At 44.1% G+C, this 16872-nt stretch overlaps 1 protein-coding gene and 1 long non-coding RNA gene across 3 annotated transcripts in view; one reads left to right on the forward strand and one right to left on the reverse strand.

The window, feature by feature from the left end:
- LOC140742049 (interleukin-17 receptor E-like) overlaps window positions 1-16872 on the forward strand; it is a 98266-nt gene that overhangs the window by 64874 nt on the left and 16520 nt on the right. The window contains exons 10-12 of the mRNA XM_073072778.1: window positions 1869-1916; window positions 9349-9394; window positions 11603-11769. Coding sequence (XP_072928879.1) covers window positions 1869-1916; window positions 9349-9394; window positions 11603-11769 — 261 coding nt within the window. The remainder of the gene's footprint in view (window positions 1-1868; window positions 1917-9348; window positions 9395-11602; window positions 11770-16872) is intronic.
- LOC140742050 (uncharacterized) overlaps window positions 1-16872 on the reverse strand; it is an 80170-nt gene that overhangs the window by 12076 nt on the left and 51222 nt on the right. The window contains exons 3-4 of one of the 2 annotated variants that reach the window (XR_012102196.1): window positions 1176-1337; window positions 291-477 (exon numbers count right to left, since the gene is read on the reverse strand). This is a non-coding gene — a long non-coding RNA (uncharacterized lncRNA). The remainder of the gene's footprint in view (window positions 1-290; window positions 478-1175; window positions 1338-16872) is intronic. The other variant, XR_012102197.1, reaches the window with a different exon arrangement.

Below are 16872 nucleotides of genomic sequence, written 5' to 3' on the forward strand. Positions count from 1 at the left end.
ATTGACTGGCTGCATCACAGCCTGGTATGGAAACCCCAATGCCCTTGAATGGAAAATCTGATAGAAAGTAATGGGTATGGCCCAGTGCATTGTGGGTAAAGCCCTCCCCACTATTGAACAATCAATATGAAAGCAGCATCCATCATCAAGGATCCTCACCATCTAGTATATTCTCTCTCATCTCATCAGGGAGAAGGCACAACAGCCTCAGGAGTCACACCACCAGGTTCAGGAACACTTACTATCCCTCAGCCATCAGGCTCTTGAACAAAGGGGATAACTTTACTTACCCCATCATTGAAATGTTCTCAGAACCTATGGATTCACTTCTTAGGGCTGTTCATCTCATGCTCTCAATATTTATTGCTTATTTATTATTATTTTTGATTTGTAGAGTTTGTTCTCTTTTGCACTCTGGATGAATGCCCAAGTTGTTGTAGTCTTTCATTGATTCTATTATGGATTTTTTAAGAATGCCTGCAAGAAAATGAATTTCAAGGTTGTATAAGATGACATGCATGTTCTTTGAGAATAAATTTACTTTGAACTAGAGGTAAAAGGTTTAGGTTGAAAGGAAGGGTTTTTCTTCACTCAGTGTGAGTGTGAGAAGAGTTGCCGGTGGAGTTGAACTGTAATATTGAACCAAAGTTTGGTTAGAGACATTGAGCAAGGTGTGGAAGGCTACGTGCAGGTGAAAGCATATGGGACTAGGCAGAAGACCAGGCTGGTATGGACGAGATGTGCTGAAGATCCGCTTTCTGTGCTGTAGTGCTCAATGTTTCTATGACTTTATGTACCAAGGACCAGTGAACAAATTAATCCATCTGTACAGATTATTTCATAGCATAAATACACCAGGGTAGTACATGGGAAACAGAATGCAGAATATCTATTATAGATGCACTGAAAGTTCAATGCAAGTGGATAATGATGTGCAAGACAATGGCAAGGTCGATTACGAGACAAAATTCTAACATTCTTTCAAGTATCTTCTTACAGAGGGATGGAAGCTGTCTGGTGCTGTATGTTTTCAGACTTTTGTATCCTCTGCTTGATGGAAGTTAGGCGAAGAGGGAAGTATGTGGTGGGAGGGGTCTTTTATTGGTTGGTTTTCTGAGGCAGTGAAAAATGTAGACAAGTCCATGTTAAGGAAGCTGATTTTGTGATGTGCTCACCTTCATCCACAATTCTCTGCAGCTTCTTACAGTCTTGGGTAGAGCAGATGCCAAACCAAATTGTGATCGGTGAGGTCCAGTGCAGAAAGTAGTCAGCTGCCTCCCCAGAGATCCTTTGGTAACCAACTTAGCCACATTTCCTGGGTTTAGTGACTGTTAAAACTGTAAAGGAGTACTTATCAATATTCCAAAAGTGTCTGAGCTTCCATTGAGGTGTTGCAGTTTCTGAGCTTTGATAAATCCAGCCACCTGTCGATCAGGTTAATAGTTCTCCTCATGATAATATATACCTTCTTAATCTGCCTTCCTATCACAACTCCAATAAGCCCAGAGGAGGACAGGTTGGGACTGGATTGGGGTTGCATTTGAAAAATTTATCAATTTAATTTTAAAACTGAAATTAAAAACACTATTTCTAACCCAAACAAAATTAAATTGCTTTCTAATTAATTGCTGGTTAGCATTAACCACAGAAATGATGAAAAACATAGCAATACATTTTTCATGTAAACAAACTAATAATATTGATTAATACACATTGATTTGTCTCAGAAATGTTACATTAATCCTGAAGGAGTTAATAGCAGAACATTACAGTTCGGTTGACTGGACACCATCTACTGGAATAATCTGCAGGCTCCTTTGCATTCACTCTAAGCCATGATTGATGATTTTCTTTCCTCTACTCCACAGACCTATGTGTTTGAGAGCGTTGACAAACATTCTCGGATGTGTATCAAGGTAACTGATGATCTTGCTGATAAAAGAACTGGAAAGCTTCATTTCACAGCTTCTTAGATGTTCTCGTGCTATCAGTTACCACGTTAGGAGGAACTTCCTCCTCTGAATTCTGAGTAAGACCGAAGCCACTGTCTTTATTCTTCAAACAATTTCTGTTGCCTGGCTATCAAAGGCCTTATTTTTCATGCCGACTCTCTGAAGCTTTACCAGATTATTTGTTTTTGAGTCAGGCTTTGAACCACATACTGCGCCCTTGTATTGGCCATTTCTCAGTTAATTTACTGCTAAATTCATCATGAGTACCTTTTCATTTCTACGTTTAGATATTCTAAAGCTCTTCTGGACAATCTGTCAATTCCACTCTGCATCATCTTAAGTTCTGCTACGTGTATCACAATGTACACTAGGTTTTAATTGTCTATCAATTTCATGCTTTACAAATGTGAGCATAATTTTAAAATTTGTATCCTTGTTTTCATGTTCCTCACCAATTCTCTTCTTGGCATCTCTCCACCTCCTACGGCCTGGATAGAGTTGATGTGGAAGGGGCAGGATGGTAGCTCGTAGCAGTTAACCTGTGGTAGTGACCCAGGTTCATTTCGCACTGGGGTCTGTAAGGGGTTTATATTACATACTGCAGTGGGAGAGTCTAGGACCAGAGGGCACATCCTCAGAATAGAAGGATGTCCCTATAGTACAGAGATGAGGAGGAATTTGTTTAGTCAGAAGGTGATGAATCTGTGGAAATTATTGCCAGATGACTGTGGAGACCAGGTCGTTGAGTATACTTAAGTGAAGGTGGATAGATTCTTGATTAGTCAGGGTGTCAAAGGTAGGAGAATGGGGTTGAGAGGGCTGATGGGCCAGATGGCCAAATCCTGCTCCCATGTCTTTTGGCCTTGTAGTCTGTAACCCAGTGCAGTGTCGCATTCCTCCCACCCTCTTGCACACCACCAATATTCATTCAGAACTGATGGCTGTACCTTCAGCTGCCCAGGCCATTGCTCTGGAACCCCCACACCACAATTTATGTTCCTCCTCCTTTAACACACTCCCAGGACCTGCCTCTTTAAATCACTGATTGCCCAACTATGTCCCTAGTGACCCTGTTTCAAATGTTTTTTTGACAAACTTATTCCCAAAGTGCATAATCCTACATCAGTCTTTGCTCCATAGATATCGGGTATTGGCAAACCACATCAGAATTGATTTAGCTTGTGCAACTTGACAGCACTGATATAAAGCTTTTATGGAAGGAAATCTTGAAAAGCTAACCAGAAACACATACCTTAAGGGAAGTGTAGCACTCGCTTCATCTAATGGCTTAATATAGGGGGTGATAACCCTCTGCCTGGTCAAACGTAAGAAATCTCGTTTGGGTGGATGCTGTGCGATGTGTCCCCTGTTACAAATCGGTATCTGGTGTAGTGGTCCCCGGTGACTAAGACATTTGGCCGTGTTGCTGGCATCGGGTTCTATTGACAAGAAATCCATACACAGGTTCAGAGGCCTCGCACTCTGTAAGTGGGACAAAGAAGCTGCCCACGTAGGCAGTGTCTTCTGCCGTATGCATCGAATGCATGACTTGCAGTATTCGTCAACCTCCGACTTCATTCGGGGTGAGTAAAACCGGTCTCTGAGCAATCCATAGGTCTTTTCCACCCACAAATGTCCAGAATCATCATGAAGTGACTTCAACACAATCCTCCAATACCTCTCGGGCAGAACCAGCTGACAACACCGGGGTCGGTCCGGGAGTGAGGTGATCTGGTTCTTCAACTCCAACCCAGTCATTCACGCAGCATTACGAAGGACCCCACGCACCCCTCATACAAACTCTTCTCCCTCCTGCCGTCTGGGAAAAGGCACCGAAGCATTCGGGCTCTCACGACCAGACTGTGTAGCAGTTTCTTCCCCCAAGCCATCAGACTCCTCAATACCCAGAGCCTGGACTGACACCTTGCCCTAATGTCCTGTTTATTATTTATTGTAATGCCTGCACTGTTTTGTGCATTTTATCCAGTCCTGGGTAGGTCTGTAGTCTAGTGTTTTTTTCTGTGTTGTTTTTTCACGTAGTTCAGTCTAGTTTTTGTACTGTGTCATGTAACACCATGGTCCTGAAAAATCATTGTCTCATTTTTACTGTGTACTGTACCAGAAGTTATGATTGAAATGCCAATAAAAGTGACTTGACTAACGGAGGCACCGAAGCATGTTTCATCTCCTCCGCCTGAGCCATGTCTCCTTTTCCAACCCAGCAGCACCGGGGAATCCCTGAAGTTGAATGACTCAGCAGTCAACTTTCCCACCTTTTCAATAGTTTCTCAGCGGGAACAAATGCACCAGGGGCATCCCCCACTCGAAGGTGACCTCCCTCTTTGTAGTATTCCTGATGATCACTGCCATCCTGCTCGCCTGTACAACCGAGTGCTTCTGCAATTCGGGTCTCACCAGTATCTCAGCAGGAAATCACGACTCTCCCTCGAGGTCTTCCGGAGCGTCCACTAAGAGGGCTTCGCCTCAGGCACTCTGGGAAATCTGGGGGTCCCCATCACTCTCGTTACTTCCCCAGGCCGTACCACCATTGGCTTCGACTGGGTGCACCACACTGTCCCTCGTTTAAATTTGGTACCCGGCCCAATATGGCCAAGCACTTCCTCAAAAGCAGCTTGAAACACTGGGTGCACAGACAAGGTCCCCAAAAAACTCTCACCCGCCTTCTCCTTGTAGGCCCCCATGGGTGTCCTCACAAGAGGGGTGTTGGTCCCCACCAGAATTGAAACGCTGCCTGTCTCAACAGGGTCCGGACAAACCAGCACTAATGTATCAGGGACCTCAGACACCCCCACATCGGCCTCCAAGAACTCCAGTTTCACTGACAATTAACCATTGTATGGATAATCACTAGCACTGAGACCCCAAATCTCCAGTTCACTGAATGGTGTCAGGGTAAATGCTTCAGATACTGGTTGTAAAACGAATGGTACAGTAACATGACCTGCAACCCAGTACCTACCAGAACTGTACACAATACTCCAAATTTGGCCTTACCAATGCCTTGTACAATTTTAACATTACATCCCAACTCCTATACTCAATGCTCTGATTTATAAAGGCCAGCATAGCAAAAGCTTTCTTCACCACCCTATCCACATGAGATTTCACCTTCATGGAACTATGCACCATTATTCCTAGATCACTCTGTTCTACTGCATTCCTCAATGCCCTACCATTTACCATGTATGTCCTATTTTGATTAGTCCTACCAAAATGTAGCACCTCACACTTATCAGCATTAAGTTCCATCTGCCATCTTTCAGCCCACTCTTCTAACTGGCCTAAATCTCTCTGCAAGCTTTGAAAACCTACATCATTATCCACGCCACCTACCTTAGTATCATCTGCATACTTACTAATCCAATTTACCTCCCCATCATCCAGACCATTAATGTATATGACAAACAACATTGAACCCAGTACAGATCCCTGAGGCACACCACTAGTCACCAGCCTCCAACCTGACAAACAGTTATCCACACTACTCTGTCATCTCCCATCCAGCCACTGTTGAATCCATTTTACTACTTCAATATTAATACCTAACGATTGATTAGATTAGATTAGATTTAGATTAGTTTAGATTAGGAGGACACTCAGTCCTCGTTTATTGTCATTTAGTAATGCATGCATTAAGAAATGATACAATGTTCCTCCAGTATGATATCACATAAACACAAGACAGACCAAGACTAACTGACAAAAACCACATAATTATAACATACAGTTACAACAGTGCAAAGCAATACTGTAATTTGATAAGAGCAGACCATGGGCACGGTAAAAAAAAGGTCTCAAAGTCCCCGACAGCCCATCATCTCACGCAGTCGGCAGAAGGAAGAAAAACTCTTCCTGCCATGAACCTCCAACGCGGCAAAACTTCCCGATGCAGCCTTTGGAAGCACCCGACCACAGCCAACTCTGAGTCCGTCCGAAAACTTCCAGCCTCCGACCAGCCCTCCGACACTGAGCACCGGGCACCATCTCTGCCGAGCGCTTCGACCCCGGCCCCGGCGCCAAGCAACAGGCAAAGCCGAGGATTCGGGGCCTTCCTCTCCGGAGATTTTTTGATCGCACAGTAGCAGCAGCAGCGAAACAGGCATTTCAGAAATTTCACCAGATGTTCCTCCGTGCTTCTCACGTCCGTCCCCATCAAATCAGGATTGTACACGACATCCTACTTACAGATAACAGATATTCATTCCTGGAGTGGCCGCTGCGCCCTGCCATCGCACCGCCATCTTCTCACGAAATGAACCTTCCTAACTAACCTTCCATGTGGAACCTTGTCAAAGGCCTTACTGAAGTCCATATAGACAACATCCACTGCTTTACCCTCATGAACTTTCCTAGTAACCTCTTCAAAAATTTCAATAAATTTTGTCAAACATGACCTTCCACGCACAAATCCATGTTGACTGTTCCTAATCAGACCCTGTCTATCCAGACAATTATATATACCATCTCTAAGAATACTTTCATTAATTTACCCACCACTGACATCAGACTTACAGGCCTATAATTGCTAGGTTTACTCTTAGAACCCTTTTTAAACAATGGAACCACATGAGCAATATGCCAATCCTCTGGCACCATCCCCGTTTCTAATGACATTTGAAATTTTTCTGTCAGAGCCCCTGCTATTTCTACACTAACTTCCCTCAAGGTCCTAGGGAATATCCTGTCAGGATCCAGAGACTTATCCACTTTTATATTCCTTAAAGCTTTAATCTTCATAGTTTCCATAGTGAATACCGAAGAGAAGAAGTTGTTCAAAATCTCCCCCATCTCTTTTGGCTCCACACATAGCTGTCCACTCTGACTCTCTAAGGGACCAATTTTATCCCTCACTATCCTTTTGCTATTAATATATAACTGTAGAAACCCTTTGGATTTATTTTCATCTTACTTGCCAAAGCAACCTCGATCTTCTTTTAGCTTTTCTAATTTCTTTCTTAGGATTCTTTTTACATTCTTTATATTCCTCGAGCACCTCATTTACATTTACTCCATGCTGCCTATATTTATTGTAGATCTGTTTTTCCGAACCAAGTTTCCAATATCCCTTGAAAACTATGGTTCTCTCAAACTTTTAACTTTTCCTCTCAACCTAACAGGAACATAAAGATTCTGTACCCTCAAAATTTCACCTTTAAATGACCTCCATTTCTCTATTACATCCTTCCCATAAAACAAATTGTCCCAATCCACTCCTTCTAAATCCTTCTGCATCTCCTCAAAGTTAGCCTTTCTCCAAACAAAAATCTCAACCCTGGGTCCAGTCCTATCCTTCTCCATAATTATATTGAAACTAATGGCATTGTGATCACTGGACCCGAAGTGCTCCCAAACACATACCTCTGTCACCTGACCTATCTCATTTCCTAACAGGAGATCCAACACTGCCCCTTCTCTAGTTGGTACCTCTATGTATTGCTGCAATAAACTATCCTGCACACATTTTACAAACTCCAAATCATCCAGCCCTCATCAAAAACACACCATCTCTACAGTGAAACTTGGTGGTGGCTGTGTCATGCTGTGGGGATGCTTCACTGCAGCAGGCCCTGGAAGGCTTGTGAAGGTAGAGGGTAAAATGAATGCAGCAAAATACAGGGAAATCCTGGAGGAAAACCTGATGCAGTCTGCAAATGAACTGTGACTTGGGAGAAGGTTTGTTTTTCAATGGCCCCAAGCATAAAGCCAAAGCTACATAGGAATGACTTAAAAACAAACGAGTTAATGTCCTGAAGTGGCCAATTCAGAGTCTGAACCTCAAACCAATTGAGAATTTATGGCTGGACTTGAAAAGGGCTTTTCACTCACAATCCCAATGCTATCTGACAGAGCTTGAGCAGTTTTGTAAAGAAGAATAGGGAAAAATAGCAGTGTCCAGATGTGCAAAACTGAGGAGACCTATCCACACAGACTCATGGCTGTAATTGCTGTCAAAGGTGCCCCTACTAAATACTGACCGAGAAGGGGGGTGAATACTTAAGCAATCTGTTATTTTGTGTTTTATACTTGTAATTAAATTAGATCACTTTGTAGAGATCGGTTTTCACTTTGACTTGTTTTCGTGTAGCCAAATTAAATCCACTGTGACCCTTATGCTTGCATACAGATACATAAACATATCGATGTGTGCTACTGGTGCCTCAGTGTTAATCCTTATCACACTCCAGCTGTTGTCCTCACCTTCAGTCTCCCATCCCCCCTCGGGTCTGTCTTACTCTTTTTTGTTTGCTTTCATCCGTCATTGATCTGCTTCTGTTTGCCAGCTTTATGCTTTGTCCTCCCCTACCTATTCAATCTGCATGTCCAATGTCCAGACAAGCCCACCAATCACCTCTGCACTTTGTCTCAGCCTCCCCTTGTGCTGTCTGTCTTGTCACTCCAGATCCGATGCAAGGCTTTGAACCTGTGCTGCAACCACTGAGTCCGTCCAGCAGATGGCGCTCTGCTCCAAGTTCGACATCTGCCATCTCCTGTGCCTCTAAGATGGTGAAGAATCTGAATGGTGTTGAGTGGGAGGCTGGGCTTTTATTGGAGGGGTCAAGGACCAGATGTCAGAGGTGTAAAACAAAGAGAAAAGGAGTTGAGAATGAAATGAGGAAATACTATTTTTATGAAGCATATGGTTGGAATTTAGAAAGTGCTGCCTGTAGATTAGGTGGAGATAGGTTCCATTGTGGTCTATATGGAGGAAATGGGTTAATATCTAGTGGAGAGAAAACAGCCCGCAGGGTGAAAACAGAGAATTGCTCTGGAGAGAGCAATCATAAGCATGATGGGCTGAATGGATTCCTTTGCTGTTATCCCTCTGATTCCATGTGCAACCACTGGGCCTGTGAATCAGAAAATTGCCAATACAGCACCCAAGGCCATGTTAAACCCAAATTAGACATCACAATGTCAATGGAAGTCAGTTTATATTAAGTAAAAAGTCACATTGATAGTCCCTAATCCAGTGACAGATTCCCCCTTGATGCATTCCCCGACAAACAGCCTGAATGTCAATAAATACAACACACAAAATGCTGGAGGAACTCAGCAGGCCAGGCGGCATCTTTGGAAAAGAGTATAGTCTTTTCCACAGAAGCTGCCTGGCCTGCTGAGTTCCTCCAGCATTTTGTGTGTTGCTTGGATTTCTAGCCTCTACAGATTTTCTCGTGTTTGTGAATAAACACTGGAATCCAGACTTGTAGCATGAAATTGAACCTACAATGATTTTGTGCTTAGCCAGACCCTTTCTGGCCTTATAAAGGAGCTTGCATTTTCAAGTCATCCAGGAAAATTACTCACAAGCAAAGTAATTGTAGCAAGGATCCTCAGGGAGGACATCAATAACTTTGTTATCTTTGTTCTTTTGCAGTTTAAGTATAAAAACAGCAGCCACGTTGAGTGTCGCAACAGGCCAGGTATGTGAAGCTTTAGTTTAAGATCACTGATTGACGTTTTTAAAATGAACATATGTGAGAGGGAGGATTGGTGATTCAATACTTGGGCTGAATGAAAGTAAACTTGTTTATCAGGAAAGTCTTCCATTGGCTCAGATTATCGGATATACAAATGGGCTTTAACTCACTTACCACAAACAGACCTGGATATCGGGTAGGAACATTTCATACGGAAATTACAGGGCCCTGATTGCTGAGTTGATAATCCCTTTATAGCCCTACACCCTTCAAATCTTTTGTAGCTACTGTGTGATTCCTGGAAGGGCTTGCTCTTTAAACATCCACACAGAAGTATGAAGTACTACAAAATAAACTTCAAATGCCTTTGAAAAATATATCTGAGAACTGAAGCCAACACTGATGAATGCACAAAACAAAGAAAAATATAACTCTTTACTTTTTGGGGAATACTATAGCATCCAGACAAGTTATTTTCCAAATACAACACACATAAAATGCTGGAAGAACTCAAGTCAGGTGGTATCTATGGATGGAAATAAACTGTTGGCATTTCAGTCTGAGACTGGGAAGGACTGGAAAAGAAGGGAGCAGAAATCAGAATAAAAAGGTGGAGGGATGGGAAGGAATATAAGCTGATAGGTGGGAGGAGAGATGAAGTAACAAGCTGGAAGGTGATAGGTGGAAGAGGCTGAAGAAGGTGGAATCTAATGGAGGAGGACAGTGGACCATGGAAGTAAGGGAAAGAGGGGAACTAGAGGGAGCTGATGGGAAAGTGAGGAGACAAATTGTACTCCTCTCCCTCCCCTCACTTTGGTATTCTGGTTCTTTCCAGTACTTTCTGTGCGTTATCAAGATTTCCAGTATCTGCTTGCCATACGCAGATCCTAGGAGGCATTTACATCTCTCTCTGAAATTCCCAAGTGTTCGGTCTAGGCCTGGTGTGAAAAGCAAGCAGCCTGTTCTCTGCACGTGGCACAGGTCAAGTTTCAGGGTTTGAATTAATCAATCTCTTGACTGTTCATCTGACACCGTGTTCTGTGTAATAATTCGATTGTACCTGTGTAGCTCACCAGGTTCAAGGGCTGAATGTAAGCAGTAAAACAATCTAGTAAACGAGCCGATATCATCGTTTGCCCTCCATGGAAAACTGTCCCTATCCAGTCTGCTTGTCATTGTAAATTGCCCTGTAATTAAGCTGGAGTTAAATCAGTGGGTTGCTGGGTAGCATGGCACATTAGGCCAGTTCCTCACTCTCTCTGCATAAAATAGAGGTAGAAAGATTAGCTTTACTTGTCACAAAGCGTACAGTGAAACACATCATTTGCGTCAAATCAAATTTACTCCTACTCTCTATCAACCGATATGCAATCTAGCCCCAATATTATCCCCAAGTTGGTGTGCTTTTAATTCTGCGTAATAACTTTTTAGATGGGACTTTATTAATCAAAGAGCTAATCCAATCACATTGTGTGTTTTATACCTGATGTCTTTGACCAAATACCACCCCCACCCCTCACACCCCACACCCCCGTCACTCCACAACCTCCCCGTCCCTCACAATGCCCTGCTCTCTCAACACCAACCCCCCACCCCCCCACCCCCCCCCCCGTCTCCTTAGATGTACTTGAAGCACTGGTGACTGCTTCTTTGGGTCCTAATGGCTTTTATTGGGAGAATATGTATATGGGGTGAGATGGTCAGTTTAGGCACTCTCTGAGTGTTTTCTGGATCAGCTTCCCATACCAGAATAAAGAAAATTTGCCTTTACCAAGTCACACACAAAATGGTGGAGAAACTCAGCGGATCAGGCAGCGTCCACATAATCTCCACATTAAAGTGTTGACAGGGAAGAAGCCAGAATGAGAAAGTGGAGGAAGGGAAGGAGACAAGCTAGGTGATGGGTAAAAACAGTTGAGTGGGGAGGGAGGATCTAGTGACGAGCATGAAGGAGATGGGGCAATTTGCCTGTACTACACAGAAAATAGAAATCTACAGCAGAGCACAGGCCCTTCGGCCCACAATGTTGTGCCGACCGTGTAACCTACTCCAGAAACTGCCTAGAATTACCCTACTGCATGGCCCTCTATTTTTCTAAGCTCCATGTACCTATCTCTTAAAAGACCCTGTTCACTGTTCAAAGTTTACTGTTGTTATTATTGTGAATTGGTAACTGATTAACTAATTTTATAGATCTTCCTTAATTTTCAGACAGTGATTGGAACGTCACCATGGAGACCGAAACAAACAAGCTCCTGCTTACATTTGTTTCACACTTCCCAGCATCCTTCAGTGCCGTTCTGTGCAAGTCGGTGGGAGCTGACTGCAGAAATACAGGCCTCGTCCACTGCATAACTCCCAGTCCGAAGCACAATCAGGTCAGATTCAGAGTTTTATCATTGGTTTATCGCTGCAGTAGCAGGACAGTGCAACAGCGTAAAATTACTAAACCTTCAGTGCCGTTCTGTGCAGGTCAGTGGGAGCTGACTGCAGAAATACAGGCCTCGTCCACTCGTCCAGTCCCAGGGCAGTGCAACAGCGTAAAATTACTAAATAAATAAACGATGCAAAAATAGGAATAATGTTCATAGCTTTGTGGACCATTCAGAAATTGGATGAAAGAACAAAAGAAGCTGCTTCTGTGGGTCTTCAGGCCCCTGTACATTCTGATATTAGTAGAGAAGAGAGCGCTGAAAGGGATGGATACCCGTCTCAACTTAACACAGGTTAGAACTGCACCTCAATCTTTGCTGAGGAGCATAATTCATAGAGCCATCAAAGCAAACTTGTTTCAAGATTGTTCTTTTTTACATAAGAATCAGGAGTAGGCCATCTGGCCCATCGAGCCTGCTCTGACATTCAATAATGTTGTAATGTGAGTATTATTAAAAGTAAGTTCATACTAATCCGGAAGCTGTTGGTAGCAAGAGGCGGGATCCGGGGTTGGCGGGGTTTCTACTTCCGCTCTTTTAACTCCCAGTATGCATTGTATATAGTTCCTCCACCCATGCCGCACGAGGTACCTGGAAGCCTCTGTATTGTAAATATCATTTGCTGTCCCAGAAAAAGATGCTCTTTTGGCCATCAAATTGTCGAGTGGTCTTTTTGTAAAGTAGAAGTTACCACAAATAAGATCATGGCTGATCGAGCGATGGACTCCTCTCCCCTACCTGCCTTTTCCCCAGAGACCTTAATTCCCCTACTATGCAAAAATCTATCCAACCTTGTCTTAAAAGTAATTACTGAGGCAGCCTCCACAGCTTCATTGGGCAGAGAATGCCACAGATTCACCACTCTCTGGGAAAAGCAGTTCCTCCTCCTCTCCGTCCTAAATCTACTCCCCTGAATGCCCCCTAGTTCCAGTCTCACTTACCAGAGGAAACAACTTTCCTGCCTCGATCTCATCTATCCCTTTCATAATTTTATATGTTTCTATAAGATCTCCTCTCATCCTTCTGAATTCCAGTGAGTACAGTCCCAGGTGACTCAATCTTTCCTCATAGTCTAACCCCCTCATCTCTGGAATCAACCTGGTGAACCTCCTCTGCACCACCTCCAAAGCCAGTATATCCTTCCTCAAGTAAGGAAACCAGAACTGCACGCAGTACTCCAGGTGCAGCCTCACCAGTACCCTGTACAGCTGCAGCATAACCTCCCTGCTGTAAAATTCAATCCCTCCAGCAATGAAGGCCAACATCCCATTTGCCTTCTTGATAACCTGCTGCAACCATAGACTAGGCTGGCACCCGGGCAGGAATGGATTCTCAATATTCCTGGATTTCAGTGTTTTAGAAGGGATAGAGAGGGGGGGAAATGGGGAGGAGGGGTGGCATTACTGGTCAGTGATACTATTACAGCTACAGAAAGGGTGGGTAATGTAGCAGGATCCTCTTTTGAGTCAGTGTGGGTTGAAGTCAGGAACAGGAAGGGAGCAGTTACTCTACTGGGGGTATTCTATAGGCCCCCTGGTAGCAGCAGAGATACCGAGGAGCAGATTGGGAGGCAGATTTTGGAAAGGTGCAAAAATAACAGGGTAGTTATCATGGGAGACTTTAACTTGCCTAATATTGATTGGCACCTGATTAGTTCCAAGGGTTTAGATGGGGCAGAATTTGTTAAGTTTGTCCAGGATGGATTCCTGTCACAGTATGTTGACAGGCCGACTAGGGGGAATGCCATGCTAGATCTAGTATTAGGTAATGAACCGGATCAGGTCACAGATCTCTCAGTGGGTGAGCATCTGGGGGACAGTGACCACCGCTCCCTGGCCTTTAGCATTATCATGGAAAAGGATAGAATCAGAGACGACAGGAAAATTTTTAATTGGGGAAGGGCAAATTATGAGGCTATAAGGCTAGAACTTGTGGGTGTGAATTGGGGTGATGTTTTTGCAGGGAAATGTACTATGGACATGTGGTCGATGTTTAAGGATCTCTTGCAGGATGTTAGAGATAAATTTGTCCCGGTGAGGAAGATAAAGAATGGTAGGGTGAAGGAACCATGGGTGACAAGTGAGGTGGAGAATCTAGTCAGATGGAAGAAGGCAGCATACACGAGGTTTAGGAAGCAAGGATCAGATGGGGCTATTGAGGAATATAGGGTAGCAAGAAAGGAGCTTAAGAAGGGGCTGAGGAGAGCAAGAAGGGGGCATGAGAAGGCCTTGGCGAGTAGGGTAAAGGAAAACCCCAAGGCATTCTTCAATTATGTGAAGAATAAAAGGATGACAGGAGTGAAGGTAGGACTGATTAGAGATAAAGGTGGGAAGATGTGCCTGGAGGCTGTGGAAGTGAGCGAGGTCCTCAATGAATACTTCTCTTCGGTATTCACCACTGAGAGGGAACTTGATGACGGTGAGGACAATATGAGTGAGGTTGATGTTCTGGAGCATGTTGATATTAAGGAGAGGAGGTGTTGGAGTTGTTAAAATACATTAGGACGGATAATTCCCCGGGGCCTGACAGAATATTCCCCAGGCTGCTCCAAGAGGCAAGGGAAGAGATTGCTGAGCCTCTAGCTAGGATCTTTATGTCCTCGTTGTCCACGGGAATGGTACCACGGGAATTGGAGGGAGGCGAATGTTGTCCCCTTGTTCAAAAAAGGTAGTAGGGATAGTCCGGGTAATTATAGACCAGTGAGCCTTACGTCTGTGGTGGGAAAGCTGTTGGAAAAGATTCTTAGAGATAGGATCTATGGGCATTTAGAGAATCATGGACTGATCAGGGACAGTCAGCATGGCTTTGCGAAGGGCAGATCGTGTCTAACAAGCCTGATAGAGTTCTTTGAGGAGGTGACCAGGCATATAGATGAGGGTAGTGCAGTGGATGTGATCTACGGTTTGTACATGGATTTTAGTAAGGCATTTGATAAGGTTCCACATGGTAGGCTTATTCAGAAAGTCAGAAGGCATGGGATCCAGGGAAGTTTGGCCAGGTGGATTCAGAACTGGCTTGCCTGCAGAAGGCAGAGGGTCGTGGTGGAGGGAGTACATTCAGATTGGAGGGTTGTGACTAGTGGTGTCCCACAAGGATCTGTTCTGGGACCTCTACTTTTCGTGATCTTTATTAACGACCTGGATGTGGGGGTAGAAGGGTGGGTTGGCAAGTTTGCAGACGACACAAAGGTTGGTGGTTTTGTAGATAGTATAGAGGATTGTCGAAGATTGCAGAGAGACATTGATAGGATGCAGAAGTGGGCTGAGAAGTGGCAGATGGAGTTCAACCCAGAGAAGTGTGAGGTGGTACACTTTGGAAGGATAAACTCCAAGGCAGAGTACAAAGTAAATGGCAGGATACTTGGTAGAGTGGAGGAGTAGAGGGATCTGGGGGTACATATCCACAGATCCCTGAAAGTTGCCTCACAGGTAGATAGGGTAGTTAAGAAAGTTTATGGAGTGTTAGCTTTCATAAGTCGAGGGATAGAGTTTAAGAGTTGCGAGGTAATGATGCAGATCTACAAAACTCTGGTTAGGCCACACTTGGAGTACTGTGTCCAGTTCTGGTTGCCTCACTACAGGAAGGATGTGGAAGCATTGGAAAGGGTACAGAGGAGATTTACCAGGATGCTGCCTGGTTTAGAGAGTATGCATTATGATCAGAGATTAAGGGAGAAACATAGAAAATAGGTGCAGGAGTAGGCCATTCGGCCCTTTGAGCCTGCACCGCCATTTAGTATGATCATGGCTGATCATCCAACTCAAAACCCTGTACCTGCTTTCTCTCCATACCCCCTGATCCCTTTAGCCACAAGGGCCATATCTAACTTCCTCTTAAATATACCCAATGAACTGGCCTCAACTGTTTCCTGTGGCAGAGAATTCCACAGATTCACCACTCTCTGTGTGAAGAAGTTTTTCCTCATCTCAGTCCTAAAAGGCTTCCCCTTTATCCTTAAACTGTGACCCCTCGTTCTGGACTTCTCCAACATCGGAAACAATCTTCCTGCATCTAGCCTGTCCAATCCCTTTAGAATTTTATACATTTCAATAAGATCCCCCCTCAATCTTCTAAATTCCAGTGAGTATAAGCCTAGTCGATCCAGTCTTTCTTCATATGAAAGTCCTGCCATCCCAGGAATCAATCTGGTGAACCTTCTTTGTACTCCCTCTATGGCAAGAATGTCTTTCCTCAGATTAGGGGACGAAAACTGCACACAATACTCTAGGTGCGATCTCACCAAGGCCTTGTACAACTGCAGTAGAACCTCCCTGCTCCTGTACTCAAATCCTTTTGCTATGAATGCCAATATACCATTTGCCTTTTTCACCGCCTGCTGTACCTGCATGCCCACCTTCAATGACTGGTGTACAATGATACCCAGGTCTCGTTGCACCTCCCCTTTTCCTAATCGGCCACCGTTCAGATAATAATCTGTTTTCCTGTTCTTGCGACCAAAGTGGATAACCTCACATTTATCCACATTAAATTGCATCTGCCATGAATTTGCCCACTCACCTAACCTATCCAAGTCACCCTGCATCCTCTTAGCATCCTCCTCACAGCTAACACCGCCGCCCAGCTTCGTGTCATCCACAAACTTGGAGATGCTGCATTTAATTCCCTCGTCTAAATCATTAATATATATTGTAAACAACTGAAGTCCCAGCACTGAGCCTTGCGGTACCCCACTAGTCACTGCCTGCCATTCTGAAAAGGTCCCGTTTACTCCCACTCTTTGCTTCCTGTCTGCCAACCAATTCTCTATCCACATCAATACCATACCCCCAATACCACGTGCTTCAAGTTTGCACATTAATCTCCTGCGTGGGACCTTGTCAAAAGCTTTTTGAAAATCTAAATATACCACATCCACTGGCTCTCCCCTATCCACTCTACTAGTTACATCTTCAAAAAATTCTATAAGATTCGTCAGACATGATTTTCTTTTCACAAATCCATGCTGACTTTGTCCGATGATTTCACCTCTTTCCAAATGTGCTGTTATCACATCTTTGATAACCGACTCTAGCATTTTCCCCACCACCG

This window comes from Hemitrygon akajei, chromosome 19 (genome assembly GCF_048418815.1).
Source record: "Hemitrygon akajei chromosome 19, sHemAka1.3, whole genome shotgun sequence".
Classification (NCBI taxonomy): domain Eukaryota; kingdom Metazoa; phylum Chordata; class Chondrichthyes; order Myliobatiformes; family Dasyatidae; genus Hemitrygon; species Hemitrygon akajei.